Source organism: Antechinus flavipes, chromosome 4 (genome assembly GCF_016432865.1).
Source record: "Antechinus flavipes isolate AdamAnt ecotype Samford, QLD, Australia chromosome 4, AdamAnt_v2, whole genome shotgun sequence".
Lineage (NCBI taxonomy): Eukaryota > Metazoa > Chordata > Mammalia > Dasyuromorphia > Dasyuridae > Antechinus > Antechinus flavipes.
The window spans coordinates 140,113,471-140,133,655 of record NC_067401.1 but is presented as its reverse complement, the minus strand read 5'-3'; the positions used below and the strand labels follow the sequence as shown (position 1 = coordinate 140,133,655).

General features: G+C 37.3%; 1 protein-coding gene across 1 annotated transcript in view; it reads right to left on the bottom strand.

Annotated features, from left to right (window-relative positions):
- Positions 1-1,702: 1,702 nt before the first annotated feature.
- The window catches only part of HROB (homologous recombination factor with OB-fold), a 36,159-nt gene continuing 17,676 nt past the window's right edge, over positions 1,703-20,185 (bottom strand). The window contains 4 exon segments of the mRNA XM_051996631.1: positions 1,703-3,808; positions 4,512-4,659; positions 5,538-5,663; positions 6,200-6,285. Of these exon segments, the coding sequence (XP_051852591.1) occupies positions 3,744-3,808; positions 4,512-4,659; positions 5,538-5,663; positions 6,200-6,285 (425 nt within the window). The 3' untranslated portion in view covers positions 1,703-3,743.

The window sequence follows — 20,185 nt, the reverse complement described above, 5'->3', positions numbered from 1 at the left end:
GTTTACTTCCATGCTTCTTCCATTTACAGAAGGTCCCAGCTGAGGTTACCCTCTGGATCCCAGTGGCAAGGTCCACACTAAGAAAACCAAGTTTGGGCGGAGGGAAAAGAAATCAAATGGCCTGGGTCTTTCTAGTCAAAAGAGGCTCCATCAATTATTTGACTGACAACATGAGAACAAAAGGGAGATGGAATCAGCCAACAAGATTAGAAGAGGAGACATGCCTCCAGCTTCTTCACAGGACAAGAGTATAAAACATGGGAAGTTTCCTTCATTACAGGGACTTAAAAGGAGAGGGCCAGCAGTTAGCCACTGCCCACCCTCATCTCCTTCCCGTCCATTGTCCTTCTAGCCGAGGCAATAAGCCAGGGGACAAATAATAGTCTGAAAAGGTCCAAAGAACAGTCCATTCTTCTCCCTCAGTCAAACTCCTAGCCCCCACAAATTGGCAAGTTTGATTTCCTCCTTTGGGAGCTCCCAAGTGCCTGGAAAGTTATAGGAAGGTAGAAAACTGTTTAAAGTAGAGCAGACACTGATTGACCAGTTATCAGGGGAAGAGTTCATATTGGGTTTCCTGCTTAATTTGAACTTGGTATCTTTCCAACATCAAGATTCAAGAAAGTGATACAGCAAATTCATCTCTCCCCATGGGGATGGCAACTTTACTTAAGACACCTCTAGAGGGGGGAATGATGCCAAGAAACAGCATCTGTGTCAGTAAAGGGACCAGCAATCCAGCTTCTGTCAGTTCTCCTAAGGTGAGGAAGGCATCTTTCACAGTTATTCCAAGACATAGCAGAAGCCTGATATAACCCAAGGGCAATTGAACTTGTTGGATGCCCTGTTATTTGAGTGCCTCCTCCCTTCTAACACACCATGCTGTGCTCTTTTACAGGGGATTAAAAGCTTCTATTTGTTTCAAAGCTATCCAGAACTCTCTGCCTTCAGGGCTTTCCTAGTTAAAGCTGTGCTTGATATTACAGCTGTCCATCCTTCCCACGAATAACACCATGTCCCTTTCCCTGCTTAATAAGGGTATTTGAGACCTACTTTGTTTTTTTTTGTTTTTTTTTTATTTAAATTTTATTTTATTTAATAATAACTTTGTATTGACAGCCTACTTTGTTTTAAACACCTGAACACTAGAAGTTGTTTTGACTCTCTCTCTTACTGTTTTCTTAAACCAGCCCAAGTGATCTCCCCTGCTTCTGGTTTTACCTGTTCCACAAAAGTAGGGGAAAGATAGTTAAAGAAGTAGATAGGTAAGGAATCCTTTCCCCCTCCTCTTCTCTCTCCTCTGATATGCTTTGGGCAGGAATAAGATCATGACTAGAAAGTACTTGGAGAGCATCAGAGAATGTCGCCTATGTAGACCCAGATATGATTAACCCTACTGGAACTCCTTATTGTATAATTAAGCTGCCAACTGCCTATATAATTAAGCTGCCAACTGCCTATTGCAGCAGCTAGTAACCCACAGTGGAATTCCTATGTTTGGAGATCAGCAAAGTGGGGTGGGATCAAGGAGCCAACGTAGGTAGTATATACTTCTTTCCTCTCTGGCACCTTCCACTTCCTTGATCAGCACAGAGCGCTAACCTGAAGGATACCCTCAGCACAACACACCCACTGAGTATCTTTGTCCAGCTCTCAGGGAGTAGGAGTTTTTAATATCTCCCATATTTCTATAAACATACAGGGGCTGCTTCATTCAACATTTATTGAGCATAGAATCTGTGCAAGGAGTCATGCGAGATATAAAAGTCACAGTCACTATTTTCCACAAGTTGACACTAGAATTGAAAGGCCTGGATACATAACATTAGTAACCACAATGACAAGTAGAATGTGCTTAAGTGCCTGAGAAGAAGTGTTATAGATTTGAATCCTGAATCTATTTATTACTATGACCCAGACAAGTTCCTTCAACTCCATCAGCTTCAGTTTCTTCCTTTTACAATAAGACTATTTCTAAAGTCCTTTCCAGCTCTCAATTCTATAGCTATTTTCTTATCTTTGTCCTTTAGAGTTCAGAAGAGAAAGGCTTGTGGACTAGAAGAGTCTGAGGGAGTTTCATGGAGGCAAGACTAATCTGGGCCCAGAAAGCTTAGGTGGAAGTCTGATAGACAGAGCTGGGATTGGGACAGAAGGAAGGACATCTCAGACAGACTTGGTAGAGAAAAAAGTGGTTAGGTATATACGCATCTGATGCATATATGGTAAAATATTCAGTAAGAAAGATACATCAGGGCCAATCCATAGTGCCAATTATGGCACAAGGTCAGTCCCTCAGGATGCCCTATTGTCTTTGCATTGACTGCTCTTCAGACCTGAAATGTCTAGATTCTTTAACTCTGACTCCTAGAATGTCCCATTTCCTTAAACACCATCAAGGACCAACTTTTATAAGAAGCCTTTCTTAATATCTCCAACTGCCAGTGTCTTCCCTCCCAAACAATCTTGCATTTCCTTTTATTTATTAACTTTATATTTATTCTACATAGACATACACACACATATACATATGCACACATATACATATACCATCTTAAGAATGTAAGATCTCTGTGATAAGGGTTGTTTAATTCTTTATGGCACAATGTCTAAGACTTGGAATTTAAGAAATGCTGACTGACTGATTGCCTCCTCTATCTCCTACAGCCTCTTCATTTCTCTCTTTAGCCTCATAATGGATACGTTTTAGAAAATGGAAAGTTACATTTTAGAGAGGAACCCCAGCCATGGATCAAGTGGTCCTTGAAAGCAAGTTGGCAATTTAAACCTAACCCCAGAAGGCCATAACCTTTTGGGTTTTCTCCTTTTCTGGCAATAATCAAAAATATTAGACCAACCTTCTTTTTCCCATCTGCATTGTAGGGTGGAACAAATATAAAAAGCTATGCCCCATCCTCTTCTTGATCAGTCCTTGTTTTGAGAATAAATCACTGAAATTACTACAGAAGGAAACTAAGTTAATTTTATAGTGTCCCCTTCTATGAATGACTCTGTGAAGTCAAGAGTGCTCAGTCCTCCCTCAAAACATTATGGCATCCAGGATCAAGATGGATAGGACATACAAAAGAAAGCTAAGGTCATAAAAGAATTGGCAGAAGAGCATATAGCCCAAAGTCCAAGGAGAGTGAGTACCATATTTTATTTTAAAATATGGCACAATGCTCTAACTCTTTGATCCTAAACCTGGAAATCTCTTGCACAAGTTAAACTGTGTAACTTCAGTAAAAATCTTGTTTTAGGGATAAATAAATAATTCAGGTCTAAGTGAAGTAGTCTCTTAGGGGCAGGATGAGAATAGCTGAAGACAAAGTTCTGAGGGAAAAATGAACTGATAATTTAACTTTAGGTGAGGAGGTAATGGAGGCAAACAGCAGTTCTAAGCTCAGATTTGGGGAATTATGTCCCTGTTTACTCCTGGGTCTTCAATTGTCCAAAGAGTGGAAATCAAAATTGTGAGAACCAGGAAACTTGTCTATGATCAAAACTGATGCTTTTCTGGGACCCCTACTGTCTCCACAGACAGAATCTGTTAAGAAAGATGCTCTGACCTAAAAGATGAGGAGAACGCTCTCACAAACAGGCAGGGAAGGGGACAGCTGATATGCTCACAAGGTTATCTGCTAAGGCAAAAGAACACAGCCCTGCCTCCAGCCACTGTCTCACAAGTGAGATGAGTCCATGCCTGACTTGCAGCAAACAAGGCAATGCTAGGTCCTTGTGGTCCTGTCTCACCAGCCACTGTCCTCAGAGAAGAAGTCCTCAGGTAACTCCCCTAGGAGTCCATCCAGATCATCTGCACAGCACAAAAGGCAAGGATAAGGAGTTAGCTCAGTTCTGGATGTAAACAGATAGTAAGGGCTCAAGTCTTTGATTACTTGGCCTCATTCTCTGATAACCTAGTGGGGAAACATACATAATTGTCCTTTTATGGTACTAGAAGGTGGCACCCCAAGACATGGCAATGAGTGAACTTTAGATGTACCCAGCTTCTTATGAAAGTACCTCTCTCCCCATACCCCCAGTCATGGGACAATTCTATCCCTCTATGGAGGTTTCCTTTTTTTGTGGGCTTCAAGTAAATAATGTATGCTGAGTATTGCCAACTTTAAAGCACTCCCATTTCCACATATAGACCAAATACATTCTTATGGTCTTTTTACAAAGCTTTTACAAAACACTCTTCCAATAACAGCAGGGGCAGATGATATTACCACCACCCCCATTTTATAACTGGGGAAAGTGAAGATATGAAAGGCTAAATAACATGTTCAAAGTCACAAAGAGTTCCCTTAACAAGAAATAGATCATTTCCTTAAGCACACTAATAATCACAATGACCCTCCCCTCCCCCCTATCATGGGGGTGCTATCCTCTTCATGGTCAGACTCAACCAAAAGGACAAAACAGGCAATTGTCAAGAGCCTAGCTGAGTGATTCTTTACAAAAGAGCAGCAGTCAAAGTGATTCTGCTTCCAGAGAGAGGCTGACTTTTTTACCTGCTTCAGGAAACTCTTCTCCAGAGGCTGCCTCCATGCTGCTTGTCCTAAGCTTCTCTCTGGGCTTCCCATCACAATGAAGAGCATGAGAGGAGTTCTCAGGACCAGGAGGCTGAGACAGAGAGTCTGACTGGAGAGGGCTAGAAAGCTGAAAATGTCCCAAAAAACTGAGTAAAGTATCGGAATAAAGTATCTTTCAGTCTTCATCAGGGTGGGGAAAGAGTAATCGTGGGTACAGTTGCCCTAACAGATTTCTAAGATCAAGCAAATACAGTTAGGTTTTAATTATATTGCTAATAGAAACAAGCTATAGCAGGAATTACTACCCCAAACATCCAATAATCCAAAAAGCTATTTGCTTCATGTTGAAATGTCTATGAATTTTGAGTATCAAAAACCCCTTACCAACTCTGGGGTGGATATTAAAAGGTACCTGAATGTGACCACACACTTACTGATGCACACTTCAAGAGAAACTGGCTTGGGATTAATAAGTAGCCACGGAAATCCCATCATCAGATAGGTTTACTTGCCTTTTTAGCGAATACATTTTTTAAGATAGTATGAAAGAACTATGGAAAGAGGATCATGCTTAAATGCCCCAGAGCATCCAAGGCACCATGCTCAGAGCATAGCCCTAGTAGCACAATATCTTGGGCCTAAAGTGTCTCCATTTTCAACCTCAAAGTCTGAGCCCTATATCTTTCTCCCATTCTAAGACTGCAATGGCAAAAAAAAAAAAGGAGTTATAACATATTAGACTAGCTGGCCTATTGCCTGGTTGTGAAAGTTCCGTGACTCACCACAACTTTTTCTACACTGAGATCCTCAATTCTTGATTAAGTTTACAGTGATTTTCAGCACTTCAAACTCTGAAATCTTCAATAAGATAGCCCTTCTGGGGAGCAGAGATACTAAGAAAACATGTTAGGAGACAAAAATGGAAGGAAATAGAAAGAAAGAAGGGGAAAAAAGTAGTTTCTCTTTTTTTTTCTCTCAACTTCCCAGCCTTTGAAGTCCTCTTACCTTGGAAAGGGGTTGACAGCTCCTGGGGACTCTCCCATCTCCTGAATCTGGGCTGTAAATCTGGACCAGGTTGTTAGGAGTTACATTGAGGTAGTGATTGCGGAGTGAGGGGGAGAATACTCCAATCTGGGAAACATGCGAAGGAGAAAGTCACAGTACAATAGGTACTCAAGACTAAATCTCCTGAGTAGTACTAAGCTAGATGTAAGATCCTGATGGCCTGCACCAAAGTCAAACAGAAATCTCCATAATTTGACCCAGGACCCCTATCTTTGCCTCACCCTAGTGCTAAAGAGAAAGAAACAATACTAAAGGAGCAGGAGCTAGGCCAGTAGAAACAGGCCATCATATGAGATAATAGATGGACTCTATTAAGGTCAACTCTTAAGGCATCCTATTTCAGTAAGTGGCCCAAAGCTGCAGGACAAGTGCTGAAAGTGTGGCCACAGAACTGTCATAGACCTGCTTGGATTCTAGGAGAAAATGCAGCCAGCTAAACCATTATATGGTTATGTGGGAGTCATAGATTTGGACAGAATACCATATGTGAAGCACTTTTCAAGTTTTAAAGCACTACATCAATGAACTCTTGTGATTCGGGAAGATTTCCCCAAGCCAGCTTAGTTTAAAATAAATAGTCCTTATTGCTCTGCTTCCTTTACCTGCTTCAGCAGTAGGACAGATCCAGTCTTCAGCTCATTCTGTCTCTCCTCCAACAGCAGCCGGTGCACAGTACCTTGCATCTCTCCTGCAAGAGACCAGAGGGAGACAAAATAAGTCACGCCAGACCTAGACCCAGACGTAGCTGTAGCTATAGCCATAGACGTAGTCTGGTACTTCTTCCTCCACTTTTTGCTAACCTCCTAGGACAATGTGACAATGAATGGAATAGCACCACGCTTAGAGTAGTATATTCAGTTTTAGGTGTCAAATTTTAAGAGAGAGATCGAGAAACTAGAGCTTATCTAGATGTTGTTAACCAAAACAATCTTAACATAAATGATCATTTGATTTAACGGGATATTTATAGTAGGAATTCTTGTGGTAAAGCAGGCATATATGAACCTTTCTCACGGGCCCATACTCACTCACTATGTGAATATCTCTGGACTCATGTCCCCTATGATGAACAAACTGGAACATGAGAAATGGAATCTCAGACTAATCAAGAAAAACTCCTCTCTCCAACCTTATATCAAATTTCCCATGTGCTTCCCCAATTTGTTCTCCCACTCTACTCTATTAATTTGTTTAATCATCTAATTTACCTTTTCTTTTTGTCTTGTATTATCACCTTCTTCTTCCCCAGTTTACTTATTCATGGTCTTATCTTATCTTTTTTGTTTCTCCTTGTCTTTAATCCTGCTTCCCTTACATCCCAGAAATAGAATTCAGACTAGTAATTGAGCCTAGAGATTGTATGATTTCAAATTTTCTTTAATTTCCCCCAATTTTCCCTCTCCCAATTCAATTTCCAATCTACTTCACTAATCCCAAACCCCTCCAAGCCAACTACACTTTTTCCTTCTCATTATTTGGGCGAAAGACAAGGACTTGTCTCTTCTCCTACATTCTTGTTTGGATGAGGACCCAAAAAGCAGAGAGGATGCCATGGACAAATGCTTCAGGGGCAGTCACCACAAGAGGGATGAAAGATGCTGAAGAATTAAATTCTCAAAACACAAAGAGAAACAATCCCATTGAAAAGAAAAGATGGAATTTGTCTGAAGAGATTATGTCAATATACAGGGAATTTAGTAATCAATTTAAATATTTTTTAAAAATGTACAGAATATGGAAGCAAGACCAGGTAACAGGATGAATACAGAATCATAGCACAGTACTTTAAGAATGCCTGATGGATACCCCAAAAAGATACTAAAGAAAGGAAAGGGACCTGTATGTGCCAAAATGTTTGTGGCAGCCCTGTTTGTAGTGGCTAGAAGCTGGAAAATGAAAGGATGCCCATCAACTGGAGAATGGTTGAGTAAATTGTGGTATATGAATGTTATGGAATATTATTGTTCTGTAAGGAATGACCAGCAGGATGAATACAGAGAGGACTGGCGAGACTTACATGAACTGATGTTAAGTGAAATGAGCAGAACCAGGAGATCATTATATACCTCAATAACGATACTGTTTGAGGATGTATTCTGATGGAAGTGGATCTCTTCGATAAAGAGAGCTTTAATTGATCAAAGATGGACAGAAGCAGCTACACCCAAAGAAAGGACACTGGGAAATGAATATAAATTGCTTGCATTTTTGTTTTTCTTCCCGGGTTATTTCTACCATCTGAATTCAATTCTCCCTGTGCAACAAGAAAACTGTTCGGTTCTGCACACATATATTGTATCTAGGATATACTGTAACTTATTCAACATGTAAAGGATTGCTTGCCATCTGGGGGAGGGGGTAGAGGGAGGGAGGGGAAAAATCGGAACAGAAGTGAATGCAAGGGATAATGCTGTAAAAAATTACCCTGGCATGTGTTCTATCAATAAAAAGTTATTAAAAAAAAAAAAAAGAATGCCTGGTAGACCCAAAATTATATTATAAAGCAGCAATCATCAAAACCATATGTATTGGCTAAGAAATAGAGTAGTTGATCAGTGGAATAGGTTAAGTTCACAGGACAAAATAGTCAATAACTATAACAATCCTAGTGTTTGAGAAACTCAAAGACCCCAGCTTTTGGGATAAGATCTCATTATCATTAAAAGGGAAGCAATAGGGGCAGCTAGGTGGCACAGTGGATACAGCACCAGCCCTAAAGTCAGGAGGACCCAAGTTCAAATCTGGTCTCAGATACTTAACACTTCCGAGCTGTGTGACCCTGGGAAAGTCACTTAACCCAATTGCCTCAGCCAAAAAAAAAAAGAAAAAAGAAATTAGAGAAGCAATAAACTGGGAAAACATTTTTACAGTCAAAGGTTCTGATAAAGGCCTCATTTCTAAAATATATAAAGAATTGATTCAAATTTATAAGAATTCAAACCATTCTCCAATTGATAACTGGTCAAGGATATGAACAGACAGTTTTCAGAAGAAGAAACTGAAACCATTTCTAATCATATGAAAAGGAGCTCTAAATCACTACTGATCAGAGAAATGCAAATTACAATAACTTTGAGATATCACTACACACCTCTCAGATTGGCTAAGATGACAAGAAAAGATAATGACGAATGTTGGAGGGGATGTAGAAAACTGATGCATAATGGAGTTGTGAATGGATCCAACCATTCTGGAGAGCAATTTGGAACTATGCTCAAAAAGTTATCAAACTGTGCATACCCTTTGATCCAGCAGTGTTTCTACTGGGCTTATATTCCAAAGAGATCTTAAAGAAGGAAAAGGGATCCACATGTGCAAAAATGTCCTCTTTGTAGTGGCAAGAAACTGGAAACTGAGTGGATGCTCATTAATTGGAGAATGACTAAATGAGTTATAGGATATGAATGTTATGAATATTATTGTTCTGTAAGAAATGACCAGCAGGATGATTTCAGAGAGGACTAGAGAGACTTACATGAATTGATGCTAAGTGAAATGAGCAGAACCAGAAGATCATTATACATGGCAGCAAGAAGATTATATAATAATCAATTCTGATGGATGTGGCTCTTTTCAACAATGAGGTGATTCAGGTCAATTCCAATGGTCTTGTGATGAAGAGAGCTATCAGCATCCAGAGAGAGAGCTGTGGGAATTGAGTGTGAATCACAATATAGTATTTTCACTCTTTTTGTGGCTGTTTACTTGCATTTTGTTTTCTTTCTTATTTTTTTCCTTTTTGATCTGATTTTTTTTTGTGCAGCAAGAAAACTGTATAAATATGTAAAAATATATATTAACTCCAATAAACATGTTTAACATATATTGGATTACTTGCCATCTAAGGGATGGCATCTAGGGGAGGGGATGGGGAGAAGGAGGGGAAAATTTGGAACACAAGGCTACGCAGGGTCAATGTTGAAAAACTGTCCATGCATATGTTTTGAAAATAAAAAGCTTCAATAAAAAAATTTTTTTTAAAATAATGCTTGGTGACTAAACATGTATAACGTATATTAAAGTGCTTGCCTTCTCAATGGGGGAGGAATTTGGTGGGAGGGGTAGAGAGAGAGGGAAGGGAAAGAATTTGGAAGTTGGAAAAATTAATATTAAAATGTACTTACATGTGACTAAGGAAAAATAAAATACACAAAAAATTTAAAATTAAAATCTAAAAATAAAAAAAATAATGCTTGGAATGTCATTATTTGAGGCTAGAGAAAGAAGCTGGAAACAAAAAAGGACTTTTTAAAAAGTCAAATTGGAGAGAAAAGAAGAATCCTGGAAGGAATAGCATTGTTGCTTAGAGCAGATGGGATGATATGTGACAATGGAAAGAAGGCAAAGTTGCCTTGTGAAAGATCACAGACATGTGAAAGATCACAGAAAACAAGAGCAGTACTACAAGGTTTGAGAAGGGCAAATGTTCCATTTTTCAGAAGAGAAAAGGACAGAGCCTGAAAAATATAGGCCAAGTGAGCTTGACTTTGATTTCAGGAAAATCCTAGCACAGAGCATAAAAAAGATGGTGAGCAAAAATCTAGAAAGGGAAATGGTGATTACAAAGAGCTAGTCTGGTTTCATTAAGAACAAATTATGATTTACATGACTGCACAAATATAACCTATATCAGAATGCTTATGTCTCAAGGAAGGGGGAGGGAAGAGTCAGAAGGATAGAATTTGGGACACTAGATTTAAAAACAACAGCAGCAAATATTAAAAACTGTTTATAAATATAATGGGGATGGGGAGGAAACAAATAGATTTTAAGGTAGATAAAAATGCCAGACTAACCTTTTCATTTTTTGACAGGATCATAAAATTAGCAGATAAGGGGAAATGCTACAGCCACAGTTTGTCTAAATTTTAACAAAGTATTTGATGAGGTATAGTATTACATACTATTCTTGTGGAGAAGAATACGGATAAGATGTTAATGTATTAGAGAGATTTGATGGTCTCACTCAAAGACTAGTTGCTAATGATTCAAAGTTAGTATGGTGAGAGGTCTCCAATAGAGCATTCCAGGAATTTATGTTTGACACTGGGCTATTTAACATTTTTATCGATGACTTAAGATAAAAGTAGATATGGTATGCTCCTCAAATCTGAAATAACCCAAAGCTGGGAGAGATTTCTGACATACTAGATGACAGTCAGAATCCAACAGGATCTCCTCAGGTTAGAGATTTAGGGCTGAATCTAATAAGATGAAATTTAAAAGGGATTAATATAAAGTCTTACACTTGGGTACAAAATAATCAACCTCAATTATAACAATTTCATCTTTTTTCCCAAATAGATATAATTTTACCAAAAATAAATTAAAACTAATTGCTAAGAACTCCCTTTTTAAAAAATATCTTCTGAAAGGGAAAGGAATGTAAGTTTTTCTCACAATATACCTTGAGCCCATCTTTTCTGGCATACTGCCCTCATTTATCATCTCTTTCTCTCTTACCTTCAATCTTTAATGGTTCCTCTCCTATTGCCTACAAACAAGGGTAAGTTTCCTCAATCCTTAAAAAATACCTCAGTCATCCTATGTATTTCCTTCCCTTTTTAGCCAAACTCCTTGGAAAAAATTATCTAACTGCTGTCCTCACTTTCTTTCTTCACCTGTTCTTAATCCCCTATTTTGAGTCTGACCTCATGAAACAGAAACTGCTTTCTTCACAATTACTAATAATCTCTCAATCATCAAACTTTAATGGTACCTTCTCAGTTCTTATCTTCTTAATACTTCCTCCTAAAGCACTAGCTACTGTTAACCTCCTCATTTCCTCCTGAATATTTCTCTTTGGATTTTTGTGGCATTGCTTTTCCAGGGTTTTCTTCTAACTATAAGACTAGACAGTTCTTTGTCAAGCTGACATTCCTATTATGCTTCCCAACTGTGGGTATATCCTAAGGTGTTATGGGCCAGAATTCTGTACTTGAAACAAGGATTCTTACAAGGTGCTAACTCAGTGGAATTGATAAGACAATGATTATCTAGTTTAGCATGGTGATCAATAATTCTCTAGTTCAGTACATGTACTTAGTACTTAATATAGTTCTACAAGATTGACACTTATTCTACAAGATTCACACCTATGACAATGTAATTAGAATAGAGCATATAAGCTGGGATAAACTCAGACAGATTCATTCCATCTCACACCACCGTGGTGATAGGCCTCTCCTCCTTCACTTCTGTACTGAAACAAAGACTCCAGAAGGCCTTTAAGAAAGCTAGCCTGGCAGCCCTGTTTGTAGTGGCTAGAAGCTGGAAAATGAATGGATGCCCATCAATTGGAGAATGGCTGGGTAAATTGTGGTATATGAATGTTATGAAATATTATTGTTCTGTAAGAAATGACCAGCAGGATGAATACAGAGAGGCTTCCAGAGACTTACATGAACTGATGCTAAGTGAAATGAGCAGAACCAGGAGATCATTATACACTTCAACAACAATACTGTATGAGGACATATTCTGATGGAAGTGGATTTCTTTGACAAAGAGACCAACTCAGTTTCAATTGATAAATGATGGACAGAAGCAGCTACAATCAAGGAAAGAACACTGGGAAATGAATGTAAACTATTTGCATTTTTGTTTTTCTTCCTGGGTTATTTTCACCTTATGAATCCAATTCTCCCTGTGCAACAAGAGAACTGTTTGGTTCTGCAAACATATATTGTATCTAGGATATACTGCAACATATCTAACATATATAGGACTGCTTGCCATCTAGGGGAGGGGGTGGAGGGAGGGAGGGGAAAAATCAGAACAGAAGTGAGTGCAAGGAATAATGTTGTAAAAAAATTACCCTGGCATGGATTCTGTCAATATAAAGTTATTATTAAATAAAAAAGAAAAAAAAAGAAAGCTAGCCTGGGTCCAGGCAAGGAAACTAGATTTTGAAGGAGATAATAAAGGATTGGGACACCTGGTTATTCTTGTGGTGATTACTCTGCTGAAAGGAAGGCTGTTTCAACCTCCAGAAACCCAACCAGAACACTATACCAAGATTCTGCCCTGAGCCTTCTTCTCTTTTCTACTTTATCTCATTTGGTTATTTTCTTAGCTACCAGACATTCAGCTACCACCCTTATGTAGAAGATTCATATATAGCCAACCTTGGTTTCTCTCATGAATACCAGTCCTATACCATGAATGGTCTCTTTCCAACTGGATGCCTCATGCACACTTCCATTGTAACATGTCCAGAGCAAGCATTCGGTATTTTCATTTCTATGATCAAACATAAACTCCTGTTTTGACATGTAAATTGCTTTACTACATAGACGCTTCCTACTTAAAGTCTTAAGCTTCATTTCTCTTCTCCCTTTATTTTGAATCTACTCCCTCTTCCACACTACATGCATCTTCCTGTCTGCCTGTCCCTCATGCCTCTTTGTTTCTCACCCATGCCTTTCTTCAAATCCTTGATTCCCTTCTACACTAAACTCAAATACTCTCTTCTCACACAATCTTTTCTGACCCCACCTGTTCTAATTTACTCATACCAAAACTGCTTTACATTTGTTTTATATGAATTATATATGTATCTATAATCTCCCCTATTACAATGTAAGTTCCTTAAGGGCAGGGACTGTTTTAACTTTGTCTCTGTATTTCATGAGTTTAACACAATATCTGAAATACTATAGTTTATACATAATGCCTCTTGATTGATTTCCAAATTTACTGAAAGAAATGATTATTTTTCTTATATTAATAACCAATTAATAGAATTAGTACCAAGGTTTTTTCCACTTTTCTACTTCTTCATTCTGTAGGTAATTCAAACAGTCCTTTTAGGTACAGGATTGATAGAGACAGAGAAAACTCATATCTGTTCAAAAGGTTAGGCAATTTGAATTTAGAATTGATGGATTCTGGCCCATTGTGATTTACTCAAGACAGATCTGAGAAAATGTGGATTCTCCCTTTTGTTTAGATCGAAGTTTCTTAAAATGTGGATCATGAATGGGATTGTATAAGTGAATGTGGGGGTCATAAAATTATGATGTTATCAGTAAATATTTGACTTGCCTATCTATTTTATATACCTTATATATCTGGAGATCAGGTAAAGATTTTTTCTGTCAAAAGGAGCCACAAGCAGAAAAAATTGCAATATTCTTCCAAGGGCATTGAATGGGTTTCATGAGGAATCAATCACTGACCTCTTTTATTAATTATATACCAAACCAAGGAAACTAAGTAATCATACTCTGTAATCAAAAATAACCAAGCTTGGTCCTGAGAAAAGGAAGAGAAAATTCATCCAGTGACAAGATACACTATTAGATTTCTTTGATAGCTTGGTTAGTTTTGCTAAACTACTTTTTCTCCAATCTTTTTATTCCTTGTTATAAGGATAGTTCCCTGGGTAGGGGAAGGAAGATGGACATTCCAACATGGTGACATAAAAACCATAGATATCGATAGCCTCTTCTTAAAAATAAATCTTTACCACAATAAGGAAACCAAAAGTACCTAAATCAGCAAAGACATGGACTTATTTGCCAAGCAGAAAGATAATGAAGCTAATGACAGTATCACATGAGAAAGAAGCAGCAGAGAGTAAAAACAATTTAAAGGCAGTTTGGTGAGAGAATTAAGTTGTCCCAAGGGCAATGCAGGATGAAACTGAAGGAGAACAACAAGAAAAGATGAAAAAGATCTGTAAAGGATTTTTTTTTTTTTTTTTTTTTTTTGCTGAGGCAATTGGGGTTAAGTGATTTGCCCAGGGTCACACAGCCAGGAAGTGTTAAGTGTCTGAGGTCACATTTGACCTCATGACTTCAGGGCTAGTGCTCTATCCACCTAGCTGTCCCTTGTAAAGGTTTTTATAATGGAGGTAGAGCCAAGAAGGCAGAGAAAAAAGGCAGCAAATTGCTTGAATTCTCCCCCAAATCCCTCCAAACGCCTTTAAATGATGACATGAAGTTAATTCTTGAAGCAGTACAACCCACAAAAGGATGGGGTGAAATAATTTTCCAGCCGAGGACAATTTAGAAGGACACCTGGCTGAAAATGGAACACAATTCAGTACAGACCAGGCCCTAACAAAGCAGGAGTAGGCCTAGGGAACCACTAAATCAGCAGTTGTAGCCCCCGCTTCCAGAGCTCCCAATCCACAGACAAGGTGATTGAATAATTGATCAGAAGATCAAAAGGAGGGGTCCCTTTCCTGGCACTGGGGGCAGGACTCTTTTGCTTTTCCCATACTCATATTTGGGTGGCAGTTCCAGGGCAAAGAGGAGGACTAACATACCAGAGACTGCAGCTCTTGTCACAGTTCCAGGGCAGAAAAGCTTATAGTCACTTACAGACTAGAACACAGGCCAGGAGAACAGTAAATGCACTTTCTCTTAGATTATCCCACCTTGGAAGAACTGAAAACTTACAGGTCCCAAGAGTCTCTGAAAACAGTTGTACAAAATCCTTGAAGCTCAAGACAGTGAGCCCTGTACTCTGGAAACAGAGCCCCACTTTAACAAGGAGTTAAAAATAATCAAAAAAACAAAAAAAAATTTTTTTTCGACCATAGAAAGATACTATGTGACAAGGAAGATAAAAACACACTCAGAAGACGATAACAAAATCAAAGCTCCAATATCCAAAGCCTCCAAGAAAAATATGAATTGGTCTCAGGCTATGGAAGACCTCAGAAAGGATTCTGAACATCAAGTAAGAGAAGCAAAGGAAAAACTGGGAAGAGAAATGAGAGTGATGTAAGAAAATCATGAAAAACAAACAAAAATTGGTAAAGGACACACACACACACACACACACACACACACACACACACACACACACACACACACCACTCACTGAAGAAAACAACACCTTAAAAACCAGAATAGACTACATAATAAGAGCTCCAAAAAGTCAACAAGGAGAAGAATATTTTGAAAAGCAGAAAACCAAATGATAAAGGAGGCAAAAAATTCATTGAAGAAAAACACTCCTTAAAAAGTAATTAGCCAAATGGAAAGGAAGGTGCAGGAGCTCATTTGAAGAAAATAATTCCTTAAAATTTGGAATTGAGCAAATGAAAACTAATAACATTATGAGAAGTCAAGAAATAAAACAAAGCCAAAAGAATGAAAAAATAAAGAAAACATGAAATATCTTGCTGGAGAAACACAATTGATCTGGAAAATAGATTCCAGGAGAGATACTTTTAAAATTATTGGACTACCCGAAAGTCATGATCAAAAAAATAGCTTAGACATCATCTTTCTAAAATTAGCAAGAAAAACTGACCTGATATTCTAGAACCACAGAGTAAAATAGAAATTGAAAGAATCTAACAAATATGTATAGAAAGATTGTACATATTGAACCTATATATCAGATTTTGGGGAGAGAGGAGGGAAGGAGAAAAATTTGGAAAACAAAAGTCTTACAAAAATGAATGTTGAAAACTATCTTTACATGTATTTGGAAAAATAAAATATGAAAAAAAAAAAAAGAAAGAAACCAATGATCACCTTCTAAAAGAGATCCCAAAATAAAAAGTCCTGAGAATATATTATAGCCATATTCCAGAGCTCTTAGATCAAGCAGAAAATATTGCAAGCAGCCAGAAAGAAACAATTCAAGTCAGGACCACCAAGATTTAGCAACTTGGAATATATGAAATATATTATATATATATATATATTTTGAAGAGCAAAGTAGTTAAGATTACAAACAAGAATTTCTCTCCCCAGCAAAACTAAGTGTAATCCTTCTGGGGAAATAATGGGCATTCAATAAAATGAAAGACTTTCACATATTTTTTATGAAAAGACCATAACCGAACACAAAATTTGACTTTCAAATATAAGCCTCAAGAAAAGCCTAAAAAGGTAATTGGGAAAGAAAAATCATAAGGAAGTTAATATTTAAGTTGAACTGTTTATATTCTTACATGGGAAGATGATTCTTATAACTTATAAAAAATACTATGCTATCTGGAACTATGCTGGAAAAGCTATCAAACTGTACATATCCTTTGGGCTTATATCCCAAAGAGATCTTAAAGAAGGAAAAGGGACCCACATATGCAAAAATGTTTGTGGCAGCCCTTTTGGTAGCGGCTAGAAACTGGAAACTGAGTGGATGCCCATCAGTTGGAGGATGGCCAAATTAAGTTATGGTATATGAATGTTATGGAATGGAATATTATTGTTCCATAAGAAATGATCAGCAGATTGATTTCAGAGAGATCTGGAGAGACTTACATGAACTGAGGCTAAGTGAAATGAGCAGAACCAGATCATTGTACCTAGTAACAAGATTATACAATGATCAATTCTGATGGACGTGATTCTTTCGAACAATGAGATGACTGAAGCCAGTTCCAGTGATCCTGTGATAAAGAAACCCATCTACAACCAGAGAGAGGACTGTGGGAACTGAGCGTGGATCACAATAGCATTTTCACTTTTGTTGTTTGCTTGCATTTTGTTTTCTTTTTCATTTTTTTCTTTTCTGATTTGATTTTTCTGGTGCAGCAAGATATAATTATATAAATATGTAAAAATATATGTTAAATTCAATATATGTAAACATATTTAACATATATTGGATTACTTGCCATCTAGGGGAGGGGGTGGGGGGAAAGGAGGGGAAAATTTGGAACATAATGTTTTGCAAGGATCAATGTTGAAAAATTACCCATGCATATGTTTTAAATATAAAAAGTTTTAATTAAAAAAAAAAAAAAACACTATGCTTTGATCCATAGTCTGTTTCCATAGTTGTCTCTCTGGATGCAGATGGCATTTTCCATCCCAAGTCTATTGGAATTGTCTTCAAACGCTTGTATTGCTGAGAAGAGCTAAGTCTATCACAGTTGATCATCACATAATCTTACTGTGACTGTACAATTTTCTGCTCACTTCACTCACCATCAGTTCATATACGGCTTTCCAGATTTTTCTGAAATCAACTTACTTATCACTTTTTATAGAGTAATAATATTCCATTACATTTATATACTTATATCTTATTCAGCCACTTCCCAACTAATGAGCATCCAATCAAATTCCAATTTCTTATCACCAGAAAAAGAGCTTCTACAAACATTTTTGCACACATGGGTCCTCTCCTCTGTTTTATGATCTCTTTGGGATACAGACCCAATAGTGTCAGTGCAGAGTTTTGAAGCCTTTTGTGCATAGTTCCAAACTGCTCTTCAGAATGGCTGGATTAGTTCACAATCTCATCAACAATGCACTGATGTTCCAGTTTTCCCAAATATCTCCAACATTTTTTCATTTTTTTCCTGTCATCTTAGCCAATCTGATAGGTGTGGAGTAGAACTCAAACTTTTTTAAAAAATGTTAAAAATTGTTTTTACATATAATTGGGGAAAAATAAAATACTAAATAAAAATTTTAAAAGATTTATAATAAATTCTTTTTACTATAAAGAAAACATAATTGAGAAAATATCAATAATCATTTATGCTCATCCTGCCAAGCCACTGCAACTGATCGACCTTCTACCTCTAACCTGGTTCTCCATCTCCCTCAATGAGTGATCACTCCAGATGTCCCACACAGACTCCAGATCATTACATTGTTCTCTAGCAGGCCAGCTTTGTACCAGACTGCTGCATTCATACCCTTGCTGTATTTATTTCTTACTCAGGGACCATACTCCAGGAAATACTTCTGGAAAGAGTATGTCAACTAGTTGCCTTATATCTGGTTCACTGTTGACTAAACACTTCTCCTTAGCCCTATATTTGTTTTCTTATGCTGTTAAAATATAAGTTCATTAAAGATAAGGAATGTCTTGGTATTTTTTATTTGTATTTGCAGTGCTTAGCAAAGTACTTGTAAACAGTTTTATATTCATTTATATCATATGCCTACTTTCTCATCTCTACAAATGTTTGTGAGAAGGATGTATACAGAAGAACCTTTTGTATTCTTAAAAAAAACAAAAAAACAAAACCTTCTTTTAAATTAAAAACCAACCATGCCCAAAATTCAGCATAACCATCCACAGAAGAAAAATCAATTGGATGAAGAATGTTTCTTGTCTAGCTTATGATTTGCAGTTGGAAGGATAGCCTGTTAAAGCTGGTCCATGAATACACATTCATGGGATAGATACCGCAGATGAACAATGAACTGGGCCTAGCACTGAATAGGAGGTAGAGAGAGGACCAAATTAGTGTTTTAAATGAGCCTAAGCTCTCTTCCAAAATAACCAATCTTTAAAAATAAAAACATATTCTTAACATAAATAGTTTTATGGTGATGGTATGTGGTTGTGAATTGTAAAATACTGTTATTGCCAAGTAATAAATTGCAATCCATCTAACTCGCAAAAGAAGATTCATGGTAGGTATAAATAGGATGCATTACCTCACCCAAGTTGAAATGCAGACCAAAAAAAGGCAAATTAAAAAATCTCATCATAGATATGTTAAGACCACACAAAAAAATCAATTTGATTAAATAGTATGAACAAGGGATAATAGACAGTTAAGACACTGATATCTATAAAATATTAAGATCCCCAAAACAATCTTGACATATTGTATAAACCTCTTAAGGAGGTTTTCCAGGAGAACATGGACAAAATTTTCCCACGATGAGAACACATGAGAGGTTATGATTTGTAACTTTATAAGTATCCACATTGATAAGATCACAGCTCCATTTAAATAGAATCATTGCTCTAGCACCAGGAGGGGCCTAAAAGTCCATTTTGTCTACCCCCTCTCCTATTTTATCCATGAGAATACTGAAGTGCAAGAAGGTAAGTGATTTAAGGTGAGGAAGGTAGAGACAGGAGTGGACAATGAACTCAAGGCCTGTCTTCAGAGTCAGGGCTCTTCCTACTGTACCATGGAATGTTTTGCTTGGAGAAAAGGTGCATTTGGTGCTGGAGGTAAAAGGAATAACATAAAAACAACCTTCAGATATATGTGACTTCTAGAAAAAAGAATATATTCTGTGTAGCAGATAATATAAATCAGTGAATAGATGCCATAGATAGACAGGCAGCATGGTTCAACATGGAAGAATAAGATTTTAAAAATTAGATATTATTGAGCGACTTGTGGAAGAGAAAGAAATTTGTGACCAAAGATGAACTAGAGACCATTACTGATCAAAAAATAGAAAATTTTGATTATATCAAATTAAAAAGCCTTTGTACAAACAAAACTAATGCAAACAAGATTAGAAGGGAAGCAACAAACTGGGAAAACATCTTCACAGTTAAAGGTTCTGATAAAGGCCTCATTTCCAAAATATATAGAGAATTGACTCAAATTTATAAGAAATCAAGCCATGAGACTTACATGAACTGATGCTAAGTGAAATGAGCAGAACCAGGAGATCATTATATACCTCAACAATGATACTGTTTGAGGATGTATTCTGATGGAAGTGGATCTCTTCGATAAAGAGAGCTTTAATTGATCAAGGATGGACAGAAGCAGCTACACCCAAAAAAAGAACACTGGGAAATGAATATAAACTGCTTGCACTTCTGTTTTTCTTCCCGGGTTATTTTTACCTTCTGAATCCAATTCTCCCTGTGCAACAAGAGAACTGTTTGGTTCTGCAAACATA